This window comes from Thunnus thynnus, chromosome 1 (genome assembly GCF_963924715.1).
Source record: "Thunnus thynnus chromosome 1, fThuThy2.1, whole genome shotgun sequence".
Taxonomy (NCBI): domain Eukaryota; kingdom Metazoa; phylum Chordata; class Actinopteri; order Scombriformes; family Scombridae; genus Thunnus; species Thunnus thynnus.
Genome location: NC_089517.1, coordinates 17,630,463 through 17,645,929, shown reverse-complemented (window position 1 = coordinate 17,645,929; position 15,467 = coordinate 17,630,463). Strand labels below are relative to the sequence as shown.

At 39.4% G+C, this 15,467-nt stretch overlaps 1 protein-coding gene across 2 annotated transcripts in view; it reads left to right on the top strand.

The window, feature by feature from the left end:
* Nucleotides 1-15,467, top strand: part of apba2b (amyloid beta (A4) precursor protein-binding, family A, member 2b) — a 71,314-nt gene that overhangs the window by 46,783 nt on the left and 9,064 nt on the right. Inside the window, exons 5-9 of one of the 2 annotated variants that reach the window (XM_067587852.1) lie at nucleotides 3,353-3,433; nucleotides 4,991-5,030; nucleotides 5,562-5,707; nucleotides 12,091-12,126; nucleotides 14,028-14,114. In XM_067587852.1, the coding sequence (XP_067443953.1) occupies nucleotides 3,353-3,433; nucleotides 4,991-5,030; nucleotides 5,562-5,707; nucleotides 12,091-12,126; nucleotides 14,028-14,114 (390 nt within the window). The remainder of the gene's footprint in view (nucleotides 1-3,352; nucleotides 3,434-4,990; nucleotides 5,031-5,561; nucleotides 5,708-12,090; nucleotides 12,127-14,027; nucleotides 14,115-15,467) is intronic. The other variant, XM_067587860.1, reaches the window with a different exon arrangement.

Sequence of the window (15,467 nt, the reverse complement as noted above, 5' to 3'; positions counted from 1 at the left end):
AAACCACTTGTCATAACACTTGTGGAAAACCACAAGTGTTACTAATGACATTAACAATCATCCGTTCTATTCAAGTGTCCCAGTAAGCCATGGCTGTGTGACACTTAATCAGCATGCACAATATCAGCCTGCAACTGAAGCAGCTTAATGGAGTTCAACCATCATTCATGTTATTATTTACACATGTGCTTTTCCTACTGTGACATGTCAACATTTCTTATGTGAAAAGCTGAGCATTAAGTTAAATTTAGTGAAAAATGTTTTGAAAATTCAAGACTAGTTCAATTTCCCATTCAACTGAAAGCCAGTGAAGTATTCTCAATTTCTAATATGTTGAATCAGTACTTCAAATACAGAGAGAGGCACACATATGACAAGGAGGAACATATTAACAACAGCATCAACACAACAGTTCTAATATGTTCAGAGCCTCTCGCCTCTGGATGTGATATAAAAGAGATTTGTGGCAAGGAGCTGCTGGAGATGAGTTACAGGTGAGATGTTGCTCATCTATTTCCATCCCCTCCCCCATGTTACCTTGAGCTGTCCCTCTGGATGAATGCACACGCATACACACTTCATAGACCCCAACACACACACAGCTCCCCCGTCTTCTAAAAGTCAGATGGTAAAAGCAGAACAGAGAGAGTCTTCTGTGGGCGTCATGCTGATACACACCTGCTCCACAGTGTGCACATGTGTTCGTACGTTCACTGTGTGCAGCTCATTTGTAGCAGAGAACTGGGTCAGATAGTGTAACTAGATTAAATTGGAAGTATGTACAGTACACTGCAGATTCAGATGACTCCCAGACTCACAGAGATGATTTGGTCATTCAGTCCTCTGTTATGAGATGAAATGTTCTCCGTACACCACTTTGAGATGACCCTTGAATGAACCAGGACAACAGGGAATTTAATAAGAGCTGTAGAGTATGAAGCCAAAAGAGTTACAAAACAAAGGGAGGTCAGGACCACACACACTCTGTTGGTGTGATGTGTTTGATGAAAGCATAGCACATTTAAATGTATTTTAAATGATGCTACAAATTATAAGCATCAGTATGTAAGTGTTAAATTAATTATGTTGGTATGATCACCACTGAGACAAGGTTTTTTGCAGCCTCAACATTTAAACCGCATTTTCCATGACACGCTAATAATTTCGGCTTCTTCAGCCTTTACTTCATTACATTTGATTTTGGCTGTAATAAAATTTCCCTTTCTGCATTATTAGTATTCCTGCTGGTTTCTAGGACTTTCCCTAATGACAGAAAGTGTTGGTCCACTAATAGCAACCATTTTCATATTTATAATGTACAGTATGCAGTTAATTACTCTAGTACATGACTTTCCCTAAATAGGTCTACTTTTATCCATCAACGTTTAATGACTATGTATTATGTATCCAGTATTAGAGTAGCCTGTATTAAACATTTCTGTTAAAGACCTCTATTAAGACATACTGTATGTCCATATGCACACTGTTAAGTGTATAAATATATTCTTCATCACTTTTCTGTAGGTTACATGATTTGATTTTCCAGGCCCAGTAAATCTGAGTGAAGATTACCACTTAAAATCTGATGTTTCTCGTTAGAAATGTTTTTAAGTTTATTGGAATTTTCTCATGTCTTTCAATTAGACAGTGAGTATTACCCACAAAATGAAACAATGAAAATAATGTATTTTTTTACGATTATTGTTGTTGAGGAAGTAATGAAAATAGTTTATTGTTGAGGGAGTCCTCAGTATCACACAGTAATAGAAACACTGATCGCCGTGACGGAACTGACAGTCGCAGTGCTTCTTGTAGCTTATAGGTATTCTGTGCTATAGAGCCATGTCTTTATGCGTGGGTCCCTATTCTGTTTGTTTTGTGCACAAGGATGCACATACAGTACAAGTGGGCGAGTGGTGCAATTCACATTCTGCCGTTGGTTTCACGCTATTCTGCTGATGACAGTTGGTGGTGGTAATACATAAAGAAACACAGCAATATGCCAACTGCTAGCTACTAAAAATGGATATAAACAATGTAGGATTTAAAACATTTTTTTAATGGCTTTGCAAATGTTTTATCAGGAAGGAAATGCATTCAGTATGTGTTTTGGTGAGAAACACAGAACACAACTACTGCTGTGTAAGTAAAAGTGGTAAACAATATAAGTTAATTTTATGTTTTATATTTTATATTTACTATATTTTTATATTATAATTTAATATAATTTTAGTATTAACTTAAAGCCGATGTGATGGGTAATTAAAGGAGTGCCCTCAGCTACAAACAAATCCTTCTAAATCTGTTCTGTTGTGTACACATGTACATGTTGATAAAAGCTGTCTGTCCTCTGTATGGTCGTCTTGTGAATGTTAATTATGCTAATGGATTAAAATTGATGTGATTTATTGATGATAAAATTCTACATGTAGCCTCTTTAAGATTTCTTATTACTAATGAAGACATTTACAAAGATTTGGCTGGATTCACTTGGGATTCTATACATATGTGTAGTTTTGTAGAGCAACATGGTTTAGCATTCCTTCCCACCAAACAACAACACGAATCTCATTAATTTAATGGTTGTTTGCGCAACGGAGTTACAAAACACGATGAATACTGATCAGGATTTTACGTTTAGCTCTCTTTTCGTAAAAGAGGCCACTGATGTCATGTCTGTGGTAATTAGCTGCTCAACAGTACGACCTGTTCCTCTGAATTTCACTTTTTCACTTTTCATCACTGCCACACTGAGGAGGAGGACATTTTATCGGCAGAAGGGTTTCATTTAAGCCAGTAATATGATTGAATGTTAATGAGCAGTTGTGCACTGCAAGATGGATATGCAAGGGAATAAATATAATCCTCCCTGTATGTGATTATGTGCTGGGTGTAGTTTATATACCCATGTATGTGATGAGAGATGAGACAAAGGAAGAGGCTGCCTGGAGGACGAGTGAAAGACAGAACTTAATCGTGTGCCAGCTTACAGCAGTTTGAACCCGAATCAGCTTTGGTCTTCTAAATGGATGTAAATTTATTTTAATTGCAGGTAAACACATTAAAATAAATAATTCCTTGCGTTAAACAGCATAAGCAGGCTCTTTCTTAGCAGTTCTGAGAGTTTTGTCAGTGCAGTACTCTCATGCATACAGTCTCCATCGTTGTTTGTAGCTGACCTACCTACACATTTAAAACCTCCCACGTGTGAGTCACATTACTTTTATTTTAACCTGCCGCCCAACCAACCAGCAACAGGAAACAACAGCTTAGTTTATATAATTTTACTCTTCTTCTATACTATTCTGATCTTCTTTTTGCTTGCACCTGTTCTTCTGTGTTGACCTGCCAGGTGAGCAATGGTGCAGAGCAACCCAGAAAACAGCAGCGCTCCGACCTCAATGTCCCCCTGGAGAACAACAATGTACCAGAGGTAAGATGTTGCTGGGTTTTAATGTCACAGTGTTCCTTCATAATCGTGTAGATTTGTAGCTAGGTCACTTTCGACAGAGAATATTGTTGTTTATGTGTGTGTCCCTGTGCGAACATGTGTGTGTGTGTGTGTGTGTGCATGAGTGTGTCTGAGTAAATGAGTAATTGTGTAATTACAACCTCAGCTCATGTCCTCTGCTTACGGCGTGATGGCGTCCCGGTAATTGAGCAGCATGTCTGCCTGCGGTTTTATGAGGGCCATTTTTCACGGAGATGTCTGTGGTGGATGTTTCCTGTACAGGCTCCACCCACGCCACCTTGTCCTTGAGTGGAGTAAAACTTTTGAATGTGAAGTGAGCAGTGTTTTAATCTGAGCATGAATTACAGCTCTCTACGTAACCATCTCTTGTCTATAACTTCCTCCCCCTTTCTTTATATCCTTTCTCTTCCACCTCCCACAGAAATGGGAATGTGTGAAGTGGATGAGTAAGGCTTTGCGCTCTCTATACACCCACTTTTGCAGTGCCCTTGAGCATAGCGCATACATCCAGTTTCTGCAGCAGTTAAAGTATCAATGTGTAAATACATGTAACTGTGTGAATGTGGGGCAGGAAGAAAAAACAGAAATGTCTGAATGTTTAGTAAAATCAGCAAAGGGAATTTTTTTACACAGATCAAGAGTGTCACAGTTAAGATTATTCGTTTCTGTTGGAGTTCCTGCGTTGTTTGTAATTGATCCTGATTCTTCTTCCATTCAAATTTATACTCGGTCTTTGTCTGCCAGTTGTTTAGCTGTTTGTGTCTCCACATGTCACCGAATTCTGTGAATGTCAAAGCTATTATGTGTGATTGATCTTTTAAGCCACGCGAGGGCATTAGCTTCACTAGAGAAAAGTCATAAAAACAAAACACCATTGTAGTAGTTGTATAGGGTAATTCATATATTGTTTTCAGATGTATCATGTTGTGCCAAATTTTAAGCATCAAGTTGCTCACACAGAATTTGTTATACAAGCAATTACTGAAAATCAACTACCAACCAAAATAGAAGAAGGGACTCTCACAGAATATGAGTCATTTTGCAGTTTAATGGAGGGTCTGAGATGAATCTCTGTTATGTAATCATGAAAGTATTGAAAAGCCACAAAATGTAATTGTTAATTTATAACTAAAAACTCCCTCCTGATTGTTTTAATAAAGACAGAAAGTTTTACTGGGTGGGATGCTACTTTACTTTGTCTCTTCTCATCCATGTTTTCTGATTTCTCTTGAGGTGAATCAGCAGGTGTCACAGTGCATCATGTCAAAAATGTGGACAGACACATCAGTCTAAGCCTGATTTAGATCCACTCCCTAAATTAGATATATATGATTTACTGCTTAATTGTACATTAAAAAAGCAGCACATCCTAGCCTTCATGTAACACTTGACAGCCTACATAAACTGAATGAAACGTCAACATTTTGATTGGTTTATTTGAGATAGTAGAGACATGCTTAGTTCATTGTAAACCTATTCACAATGACTGATCCATCATATCCTGTTTTTGTCTTCCAGCCAACAAAGAAGGTTGCATCGTTCCCCAGCTTTGTCGATGGTAAGTTAATCTTTCTGCACACCTGTTTGATGATGAAATCAAAATATTGTAATTGCATGGAAGGAGTCCAAGATTTGCTTTGCCTTCAGTCTGTCCCTATTCAGGCCTGATATAATTCTTCTGCTGCTCTTTCCCTGCCTCTGGGCAGATGCTAGGTCTAATAATGTGTGAGGGGCTTAGCTGCCTGTCTGCTCCTTCAGATCATGACAGTGCATTGTGTCCCTGAGTGGGTGTCTGAGAGTCCACATCTCCATATCACAGACGCAGATTAATCTCAGCCCAACCTCCTCCCAGCACCGCACCTCCATCAGTTCACAGCCAGTGGCCATCTCACTGCTCACCAAGCCTGTTATCGCCATCTCTCAATCTCCAGAGTGACAGTGTTTGGCTCTGTTTCTCCACACCGCATGTTGACTGCAGTGATTACAATACCCTCTCCACCGCACACCCGACCTCTTCAGTCTAACCGCACTCTGTCCTTCCCAGTGTCTCCCCGTTAATCACCACCCTCTCTTCCTCTCCCTGGCCCAGTCCCAGGACCCTGTGAGCCAGAAGACCTGATTGATGGAATTATCTTTGCTGCTAACTACCTGGGCTCCACTCAGCTGCTGTCTGAGAGGAACCCCTCCAAGAACATACGCATGATGCAGGCCCAGGAGGCTGTCAGCAGGGTCAAGGTACTCAAAAACACACCCACATCCAGGCAAACTGACTCACACATGCAAACACACACACACATTGTGTTGTGTTTTTGGCTTGAAAATATGTACCAGTCAGAATCATGCAGAGAAACATACTTCTCCTTAATCATCAGGGCACAATTTTTCGGTTATGCTGTTGTTTTTTTGCACAGCTCTAAATCAAGCCTCACTCATTTTTGACCAACTAAACTCAGGCACTAAATCAGGAACTACAGTACTAGTCCCTTTCTGCAGTTTTCATTATCTCTCAAAAACTAAATATTAGGTTAATAAGTCTGATAAAACAGTCCCTATTTGTTGTTTCAGAGAACAACAGCATCCATTGTGCTTTGTAATTTGCAGTAGCTGACACAACTGTTTTAATGGTAAAACTTGTTTTTTAACATTAATAAACATTAAAACATTCATTGGCCTAATATTAACACTGATTTACACTGGTGGGAATTAAATTAAAAGATATGCTCATTATTTTTCAAGTCTGTCTTAAAATAATAGTCAGGTGCCCATGTGAACATTTAAACAGGTTTTTTCTTGCTGTTATCATTCCTCCTGTTTATATTGACCATTAGAAGATACCTTCCAAATGTGCTTACAATGTAAGTTGAAGTTACTAAAAGGAACTTTTGTTTTGTGTTGATTTTGGCGGCCCCTGTGGACAAAAGCAATAGTGAAGACTGCATTTCCCATGAGCACCACGGCATTGTGTCATAAAGACCTTGATCTGGCTAGCACGTGCATTTCTTTTGGAAGCGAGTGAAAGAAAGACACAACTTATTTTTAATACTATTTTTCTTTATTAAACACAGCTGTTTGCAGGATGCATAGTGATGAGGTAATGTATCTGTTTGTGGCTATGTAAGACTAATAGTAATATGATGATGGTGAAACAAAGTAAACTTTGTTGTAGTGCCGTTCATACACCAAGGTTACACGTAATGCTGCATTCATACTAAATCTGGCAACACGGAACCTTCCCACAGGGTTGTGTGGAAGTGTGAGCATGTTTATTTGTGCTTTAGAATGTAAAAACAATCAGAAAATAACATTTTATTTCTCTCATTCACCGCTTTGCGCTCGCTACTGCCACTCCCTCTCTTCATTCACTCTCCAGCTCACTCGACCACTGCTGCTCTCTCTCTCTCGTGCTCTCAGCTTGCTTGCGCTCTCTCTCTTTTTCTCTCATCTTTTTAAAAATGAGTCGGGAAGCTGACAAGTCTAACTTTACTTTTAACGTTATCAAATGTTGTCCTAGTAACATCTTTGTACTCCCTCATGCTACAATGCTACATGTGATGTGAACAAAGGCTCTTCCGGTCTGTGTGCCATAAATCATTTTGTTTGATTTTGTGGGGAATCTGACCTGATGGCAGGCATTTATAGTAACTATATAGAAATAGCCAATCTTCTCGCTGATGGTCTCATTTGCTTATGTAGGTCAGTATTAAATGGAGACTGTTTCATAATCAGTTAAAAACGCCTTGTAGTTGCTTTAAGGGGGAACAAAATCCACAGTCCTCATTTTATGCAAACGTATTAGTTTATTTAACGCTAATATGAGGCTTCAGCAGTCTGAGTCAGTCAAATGAAGTGGATTCTTGGAAAGTGTTTTGTTTATGTTGGAACATTTGTACAGTAAAACATTTAAATGCCCGTATTGAACAGTTAAAGAGAGAAATTGATGTTACATAATTTGATATGGTTTCAATTAAAGTAATTGCATAGAGCTTTCTGAAAGGAAATATTTAAGTTTTATTGACACTTGCAATTGCGTTAACAGAAAGAATGTGATTACAAAAGAAGAAAGCTAAATGTTTACAGAACACATGTTTAAGTATAAAGGGATGGCTTAATGTAAATTAGTGTCATTTTGGTTGGTATCTTGTATATTGTTGCAGTATACTGTTTAGGTGGAAAATGTGTTGTTCCTGAAGTAACCAAAAAAAAGGGGAGATGTCATATGTATATGAGCAGTAGTCATGTTTGGTCGTTATGACAGTTCCAGAGTAAAGCCAGATAAATACTTGCTTTTAACTACAGGTTCATGTGCAAATGATGGCTGCCTCACGTATCCTGAGTCCATTTGGAGTGTTGGTTGTGCACATCTTTACAAATTAACACTACATGTCAGCAAGAGTCAGGGGTCAGCAGGCAGGTCAGCAGCAACAACACTGGCAGAAAGTTTTGAGCACAAATTAATAGACCAAGTGTGCAATCACCCACATGATGTCTCATTGCTGTTGCACAGTTACAAAAATGCTTGTCAGAACAGTTGGTGTGAGATCTGTACCATTTTAGAAGTTAAATAAATGGAAACAAGTCTGTATCTCAAAATTCACAAAATAGTAACCTCCTCCAGTGTCACCGTGTTTATTGTTTACATCATGCAAATCTGGAAGTTTTGTTTGTATCTTTATCTCTCTGGTGTGCCCTCTAGTGGAATCCTGCAGTAACATGCAAAATACATAAGCAAGTATGTGAACAATAACGTTCACGATGCAGCTGGTTGTCTACACGAATGTGTGGTTAAAAAGCAAATATATCTCCAGCCTAATGCTTTACAGCAAGGGGCTTTATGGCAAATATAGAAACATGCATAGTGGAGGAGTCGCAATATAAACAGGTTCTGCAATAAAGCCGAGATGATAAAATACCCCGACCCCTGACTTTTCTACAGTCCTGTTCTGAAACAGTGTTTTATATGATGGCAGTTTTCTCTTCTGTCCCCAGAGGTGCCAGCATAATGTTAGACATCTTGTTGTTGTTTAGGCTCCATTGGTAACACTGTGAAAACTCTATTAAAAGGCCCTGCAGGAAATATGTCCAGCGGCTTTACATGGCTAATACTGTATATTTAATGGTATTAATGGTATTAGTCATACAGTATCGGAATACTTTTCTCACATTACTGTACATATCTGGAAGGGAAAAATAGACATGGCTGTCTTTAAAGCATTTCCACAGACTCAAAGTGAATCTCTGCTATTTCAGCATGTCATTTCAATTTATACTTCCCAGTTATAATGGGGTATTTTCAGTTTAGGTCCAGTTCATGTTGCTCCTAATAAAATTTACATGAACATCAGTGCTGTTTGTGTCTACAGTCGAGCAGTTAGAGTCATATGTTAGGCATGAGTGATCTTTTAGGGCAACTAAAGAACTTGGCCAGATTGGGCCGCAGGGCATGTGTTTGACACAGCCGGATGGATAATTGGACTGCTGGCACGTGAACCTTATATTTCCCTTGTTGACACTTGCTCCCTACTGTTAACTAATATTGTTGTGATGATGACATTCCAGTGCAGCTTGAGAGAAATACTGTGGATGGTATCAGAGCAGCATAGAGAAGCTCAGCTCGATTAGCTTGATTGCTTTGTTAACTGTTAACACTGTTAACAGCTCAAAGTGCTTGTGTTCACAGAAACAACGACTCAGATGTTCCCTGTCTGCAGAAAAGCCAGATTTTAAACCATTTGATATTTCTCATATTAATCAGCAGTGGGCTCAGAGTCCTTCTGTCAGGTAATGATAATAATATGATCAAATAGCATAATGTTGTCATGTGATGACTGTATGCAGCGTGGATGTTTTATCTACCCAGACACAAGTCTTTCTTATCTCCCTCTCATGTGAACACAATCTCGGCTGTTTTTCTAAATATTAAATGACACCCTGTGAAGTCATCCACTTTTAGAAAGTTACTTGCTGTAATGAGACTTGTCACTGATGAGATGGATACATGTGAGTGTAGTTGTCTAGTGGGATTCATGGAGACTTAAAGAGTAGAGAATAAGAGACAGAGAAGTTTACTTAACTGTGTCTAAGTTTGAAACATGAGTTTAGGTTCAGTTGTATTTTTCAAACCGTGCATGATATCAGCAAACATCAGATTGAGATGAAAAAGTAAATAACAGCCAGCAGCTGTAGTTTTCTATAAACTCAAGTCTGTGTCTGTTTCAGCCACAATTTGCAGGATCCTATTTTTGATAATGGTACAGTAAGCAAATAAACTTTTAATGTTGTGTCCAGTAGTTAACTGAATATTTGCAGGTAGACCTACTGTATGTCAGACAATTACTCTGCCAAAGCAGACAGAAGAAGCAGACAGACTCAGATGACTTAGGCCCTGTCCGAATCCTCACTACAGTAATACCGCCATTCAGTCCTAGTCTTCCATTTTTCATGCTCCAGCATAGTGCAAGTTGTCTCACTTCTACAGTAATGGTCCTCCAGACGGCTCCTCTTGGAGACTCAAAAACAAGTCTTAATGTATTTTGAATTGCTGCTGAAGAGAGCTGAAAGTGGTACAAGTGATTCTGAAGTATTTCAGTTTCAACTATGTGGCCTAAAAGACACCGAGCTCACCATAAGTTGGTTGCTGATGACTTAAACAAGTAGAATCTAACTTTGCAGTTTGACCTCAAAATCCTTATAGCATTCAGACGCGTCACAACTCAATTCAGGGTATTCTGAAACAAAGAGAAGCGTCTGAAAGTCCTTCAGCCCTGTTGCTGGTTCAGTCTCAAAGCCCTCTTCACCACAGAGATGCTGTCTACTGGCATCATTTCACATCTATCCAATCTGTATTCAGTTATTCTCTCACTCACTCTCTGTCATGCACAATTGCTTTCCCTGCAAAAAAAAAAGTCTTGTCAGGATGAAACCATGGCAACAGTTAGCTATCACCTTTTAGTGCTCTCCCGTGCTTGGAACGGGTCCATTGAGCAAGATGTCGTCCATTATCTCCTTGATTTGTTCCTTGTGCATAAATGAATAGCTGTACAGCAACTGACATTTAATCTTTGACATTGAAATGGACACAGCCGACTGCACACAAAGCCGAGCCCACACGCGGTACAGTGAAGTCATGTTTGTACATTTGCTCCCGATCAACCCGAACACGCACACACATTGTACGCACACGCTTAGAAACACACTTAGATCCTGTCGTGTTGAACTGAGCAAAAAGAAGTATGCCAGGTAAACTGTAGCAAGCCTTGTATAGGTTATTTATGCAGATCTTTTTTGGCATGATGTTCACTCTGTTTGATGTAATATTTATGCAGCTTCATCCCCCCCCACTCACTCTTTTCTGCTGTCTATCTCCCTGCTCAGCTCCTCCTCAGCAGAGTGGTAGAAGCCTCAGATGTCTGTCTTGCGTGAGAGCTGATCACAGAGGAGGAAACTTTGCAAAATGAAAACCTGAAAAAGACTCTTCCCTTTGGGCTATTTTCTCAACTCTTTTTTTTTTTTAGTGCTAATACTGTTTTAGTGGCCGCAGTGGCTCAGGCAAACATCCAGTCTCATACTGAGATGTGATGAGGGTCAAGATAATTTCCTCTGGTCGATGGCAGATGCAGAGAGGGTCAGTAGCTCAGCTTGAACCTTACACAGAAGTGTTGATTTTAAAGATTACATAAGTGTTAAAGAGTTTACTCCAAAAGAATATCAATGAAAGTTCAACAACTGTAGCACCAACATTAAGGCCAGAATTACTGAAGAACTAATCAAACACATTAGCTCTGCAAAACTGCTTCCATGTTTATCTAAGCTGTTTAATTCCCAACATGGTGACTCGACCTTGTATTTTTATTTTTATTTATTTATTCGTTTGATGCAGCCCAGAGAACAAACCCCAAGTGCACACTATAAATCCTTGCTCTGGGCTTTATCCACTCCCCTGCCTCTGTGAGTGTTGTTGATTGTTTTCCAGCGTGTATTTCCTGGTAATAGACTGTGACCTGACCGTGGTAAGGTGGTACCAGCCGCCCAACATGACAGTCTGCAGTGAATGTTTTAATTGGCTGTAATGTGTTTAGAGATGGGAGCCTTTCTGTTTGTCTTCCTACTGGTGAATGTTCTGACCACAGAAGTGACACTTCAAAAGATAATGATAATGAGAAATAAACAACATACAAAAAAAAAAAAACCCAAACCAGCCCTTCCTAATTCAGTTTTATATAGATGTCAAGAATGCAGGAACAGTGTCAATTTATGTTTGCATGCTTTTTGATTTGTTTAAGAAAGAAAAAGCAATTATTACCCTCTGTAATTGCTGTTTTGATTTGTATCTGATAACCAACACGGCTGTGCGAACGCTACCTCCACAAACACACACACACACACATGCATATATACAGTCACACACACACTCCTGCTCTCTCTCTTTCTTTCTCTGTCTCTCTCTACCTTTCTGAGAGCAGCGATATCACACCTGCCGTTTGGTTTGGGGCTTTTACTGTCTTACCTTCTTTTATTTACCTTCTTTATTTCCTCCTCCTCTTCCTCCTGTTTTTTGTGCTCCCGTATCCGCCGACCTTGTCCCGTCCCAACGCCTGCCCGCCCGCCTGCCTGCCTGCCAGAGGGTACAGAAGGCTGCCAAAATCAAGAAAAAGGCGGTGTGTAATAAACAGAGCGAAAGGAAGACCCTTTGGCCACTTTCCTTCCACTCTCACCTTTTCTTTTTCATTTCATTTGTGTGTGTCTGTTTCTGTGTATCCCCTCCCATCTGTGTCTCGCACATTTGTCTTGATCATTAATTTAGTTGGAGAAATCCTTTGTCAGGTTTGCCAGAACTAAGACAAACATGTTGGCAGTGAGATTGTTTCAAAAGCCCAAATGTGACAGATTTTTTTTTCAAAACTTCAAATAACTATCTAAACTAATAGGTCTGTCTTATTGTTTACACTCATTTCAGTATTAGCAAAACTGTTAAAATTATTTTGGGGAAAACTGATTAATTACTTTTTATACTGATTCTGAAGTTGTGCTGTAAGGCACAAGACTGTGGAACCACTGAGGCCAAACATTGTGTAATTGTTATTGAGATCAGAAATATATATTTACACCTTGCAAGTACAAAGTACATGCAGGTAATGCACGAAACAAGTTATGTTATAAAAGTTATGTAAACAAGTTTTGTAGGATTTAGTGATAGAGCCAGTAAAAATGCCAACCAGTCATGCCTACCAACCAGTTAACACAGTTTCCTCACAACATGCATGTACCAGGATAACTGGAAATAATTACAGAAATAGAAAAAATCAGTTTGGGTTTTGCTGACAACACAATAGATGGATTATAACAGCCTTTTAGCTCAAGGGCAAATACATCCTTTTATACAGCTAAGGTTTATGTCATCAGCTGCAACTCTACTTTGTGTGTGTGAAAATACAATTTTTCAAAAACAACGTTTTCACATTTTGTACTTGCTGTACATTGCTGTTAGCCTCAAGTAAGTTAAATTATGTATTTGGTAGATTGTGATTCAGTGCATGTTTGATCTCTGTGTGATTAATGCAGTGTTTCTCGGCTAATACAGAACATAATTCTAGTTCTCTGTACGCATCTTGCTGCTCTTGCTTTACACTCTGGTGAAGCTGAGATGCAGTGGAGAGAGGGATCATCTGTAAACAATCTCAGCTTCTGGACGCATTTTGTTGTTGATGGTTTTATATTTCCCTAGAGTTCACAAACTGTGGCCCGTATACTAAGCTGTGATTGAAAACTACAAGTTCACACCTGCTCTCCGGGGGCAGGCAAAAGGCATTGTGGGAAACTTGTACTTCCGAATTAGAAACAGACAAAGCAGATAAACCCAAAAATAAATTACAACACCTAATCACAAATTAACTGCTGGAATGGAACTGCATGGATTACTTTCCTTAACTCCCTGCATCTTCAGACACTTTGCAGTAATAAAACTTTAAGTACTAATGAATGCTACAAGCCTTCAAATAAATGAATTTATGAATAAATTCACATCAGTGCATGCAATATTTAATTACAACTGTATTTTACTACTATACTTTATATTTTATCACTATTTCTTCATTAAATTAAATGCATCAGCCAATTTTAATTAAGATAAATAAAATATAATTTTATTAGTCTGTGGAAATGTGTGCAGGCTTGTTCTGTGCTGAAACTGCATCGCGCTCACTGGCGTAACAGCCAGCTGGTGAGGGTTTAGTGTTAAGCTGTTTCTTGTTTCCATGCCAGCTCGCCATCCTCGTGCCAGGACAGTTGATGTAAACTAACACCACTGCCAGACACTTTCTTTTTTTCGCCTTTTCCACCTCACCTTTTAGACTCAACAACCTGTCCATCTAACTAGCATTTCCCTAGCCAGCTGGACTCTAAACGGTACTTGCATGCCTGTTTTCATTTTGGATATCTACAGTGTGATTTGCCTGCATTGAACACAGGCACCATTCAGGCAGTTGTGAATCAGAACACTCAAGTTTGGTTTAAAGATCTTGATGATGTGACCAATTCTTCTGTTTGTATCTTCCTGCAGAGCGCAGATGGAGATGCTCAAACCCTCACCGAGGTTGATCTGTTCATCTCCACCCAGAGGATCAAAGTCCTCAACGCAGACTCACAGGTGAGTACAGGCGAGCACACATGCTACATGTTTTTATCCATAGTGTGTTACCTCACCTGTGAGAATAAGAGCTGTTTGAAAGCTGCCACTGAGCTATACAGAGTACACAAAATGAGTGGTGTTGTGTCACAGCTCTCACAACTGCATCTTAACTGTAGACACAAACAGATTCTTACGAAACCCCACCGCTGGTCGTTATTTATTTATTTGTTTAATCTCATGACTCTGTCAGAGCTCCCTTCGACTGAGGATAAGAGTTGACTTTGCAAAGCCAAAAATTGCTGCATGAACATCTGTGCATGGAGGGTGACTCAGAGAGCATGTAATGTACCAGCTGTTTGACTGCAGCACAATCTGCTATTATAGTTTTTAGTATAAGGGTATTTCTTCCCAGTTGAATATTAGTTTGAATATCCCAATTATGGTCGCACCTGTGCACAATTAGTCATTTGTTAAAAGGCTTTAGCAGTTACTTTATAGGCTACATACTGTAATGTTTTGTTTTCCTCAATGATTTTAGCAGACAGGCTCAGTCAAAAGTTAAAATTAAGATCCTCATGAATGAAAAAGAACATTAATCTGTCGGATTTCCTTTTATTCAAGTTATTCTCAAAGTTTCTCCCCACTTCTGCAAAAGCTTTGCCAAAGTTTTCCTACTTTTTAGCTTTACAGCAAGCAGCTGTGTGAAGCAGCAGCACACATCCTCACAGCAGGTGGGATCTTTGGTAGAAGTAGAAACGTTTCTCAGAGCTTTGCAGTTTTTGGGATCATGGTCACAGAACATTTAAATGTATATGTGATAGATGATTCATTTGCAGTATTTCAGTTAGAGCTGCTGTCTGGCTGTCTGAATGTAAGTGTGTGTGTGTGTGTGTGTGGGCAGCCGCCTGGCAGAAACTGACATGCTGCAATGCAGTGTCTATCTTCCTCCCTTTTCCATCTGGTTGCCACTGCTCCTGGCACTCTTGAGAGAGAGACTCGGAGTGAAAAGCCCTCATTCTGCAATTAAAAGGCTTGACGCGGCTTGCATGGGGTTTCTGACATTGATTCATAATAAGAACAACTCCAAAGGTGGGCTGGAACAACAACAACACTAATTAGGCTAATGTAATAAAACCACCAGACACAAAACAATTAGTTAAGTGATGTATTAAGGTAGGTAGAGTCAATGATTCTGGAGAAAGATTGTTCAACACACTGTCAAATTCAGCAAATATCGCCTCATGATCCGCTAGCTGTCCGTTCTGTGCGTGTGGTGAAAAATAATCCAGTGTTCATACACAGCACTGGCTCTGTAAATGGGAAACAAACAAAGTGGCTCGGACCAAGCCACACAACACTATTCCAGCCAAT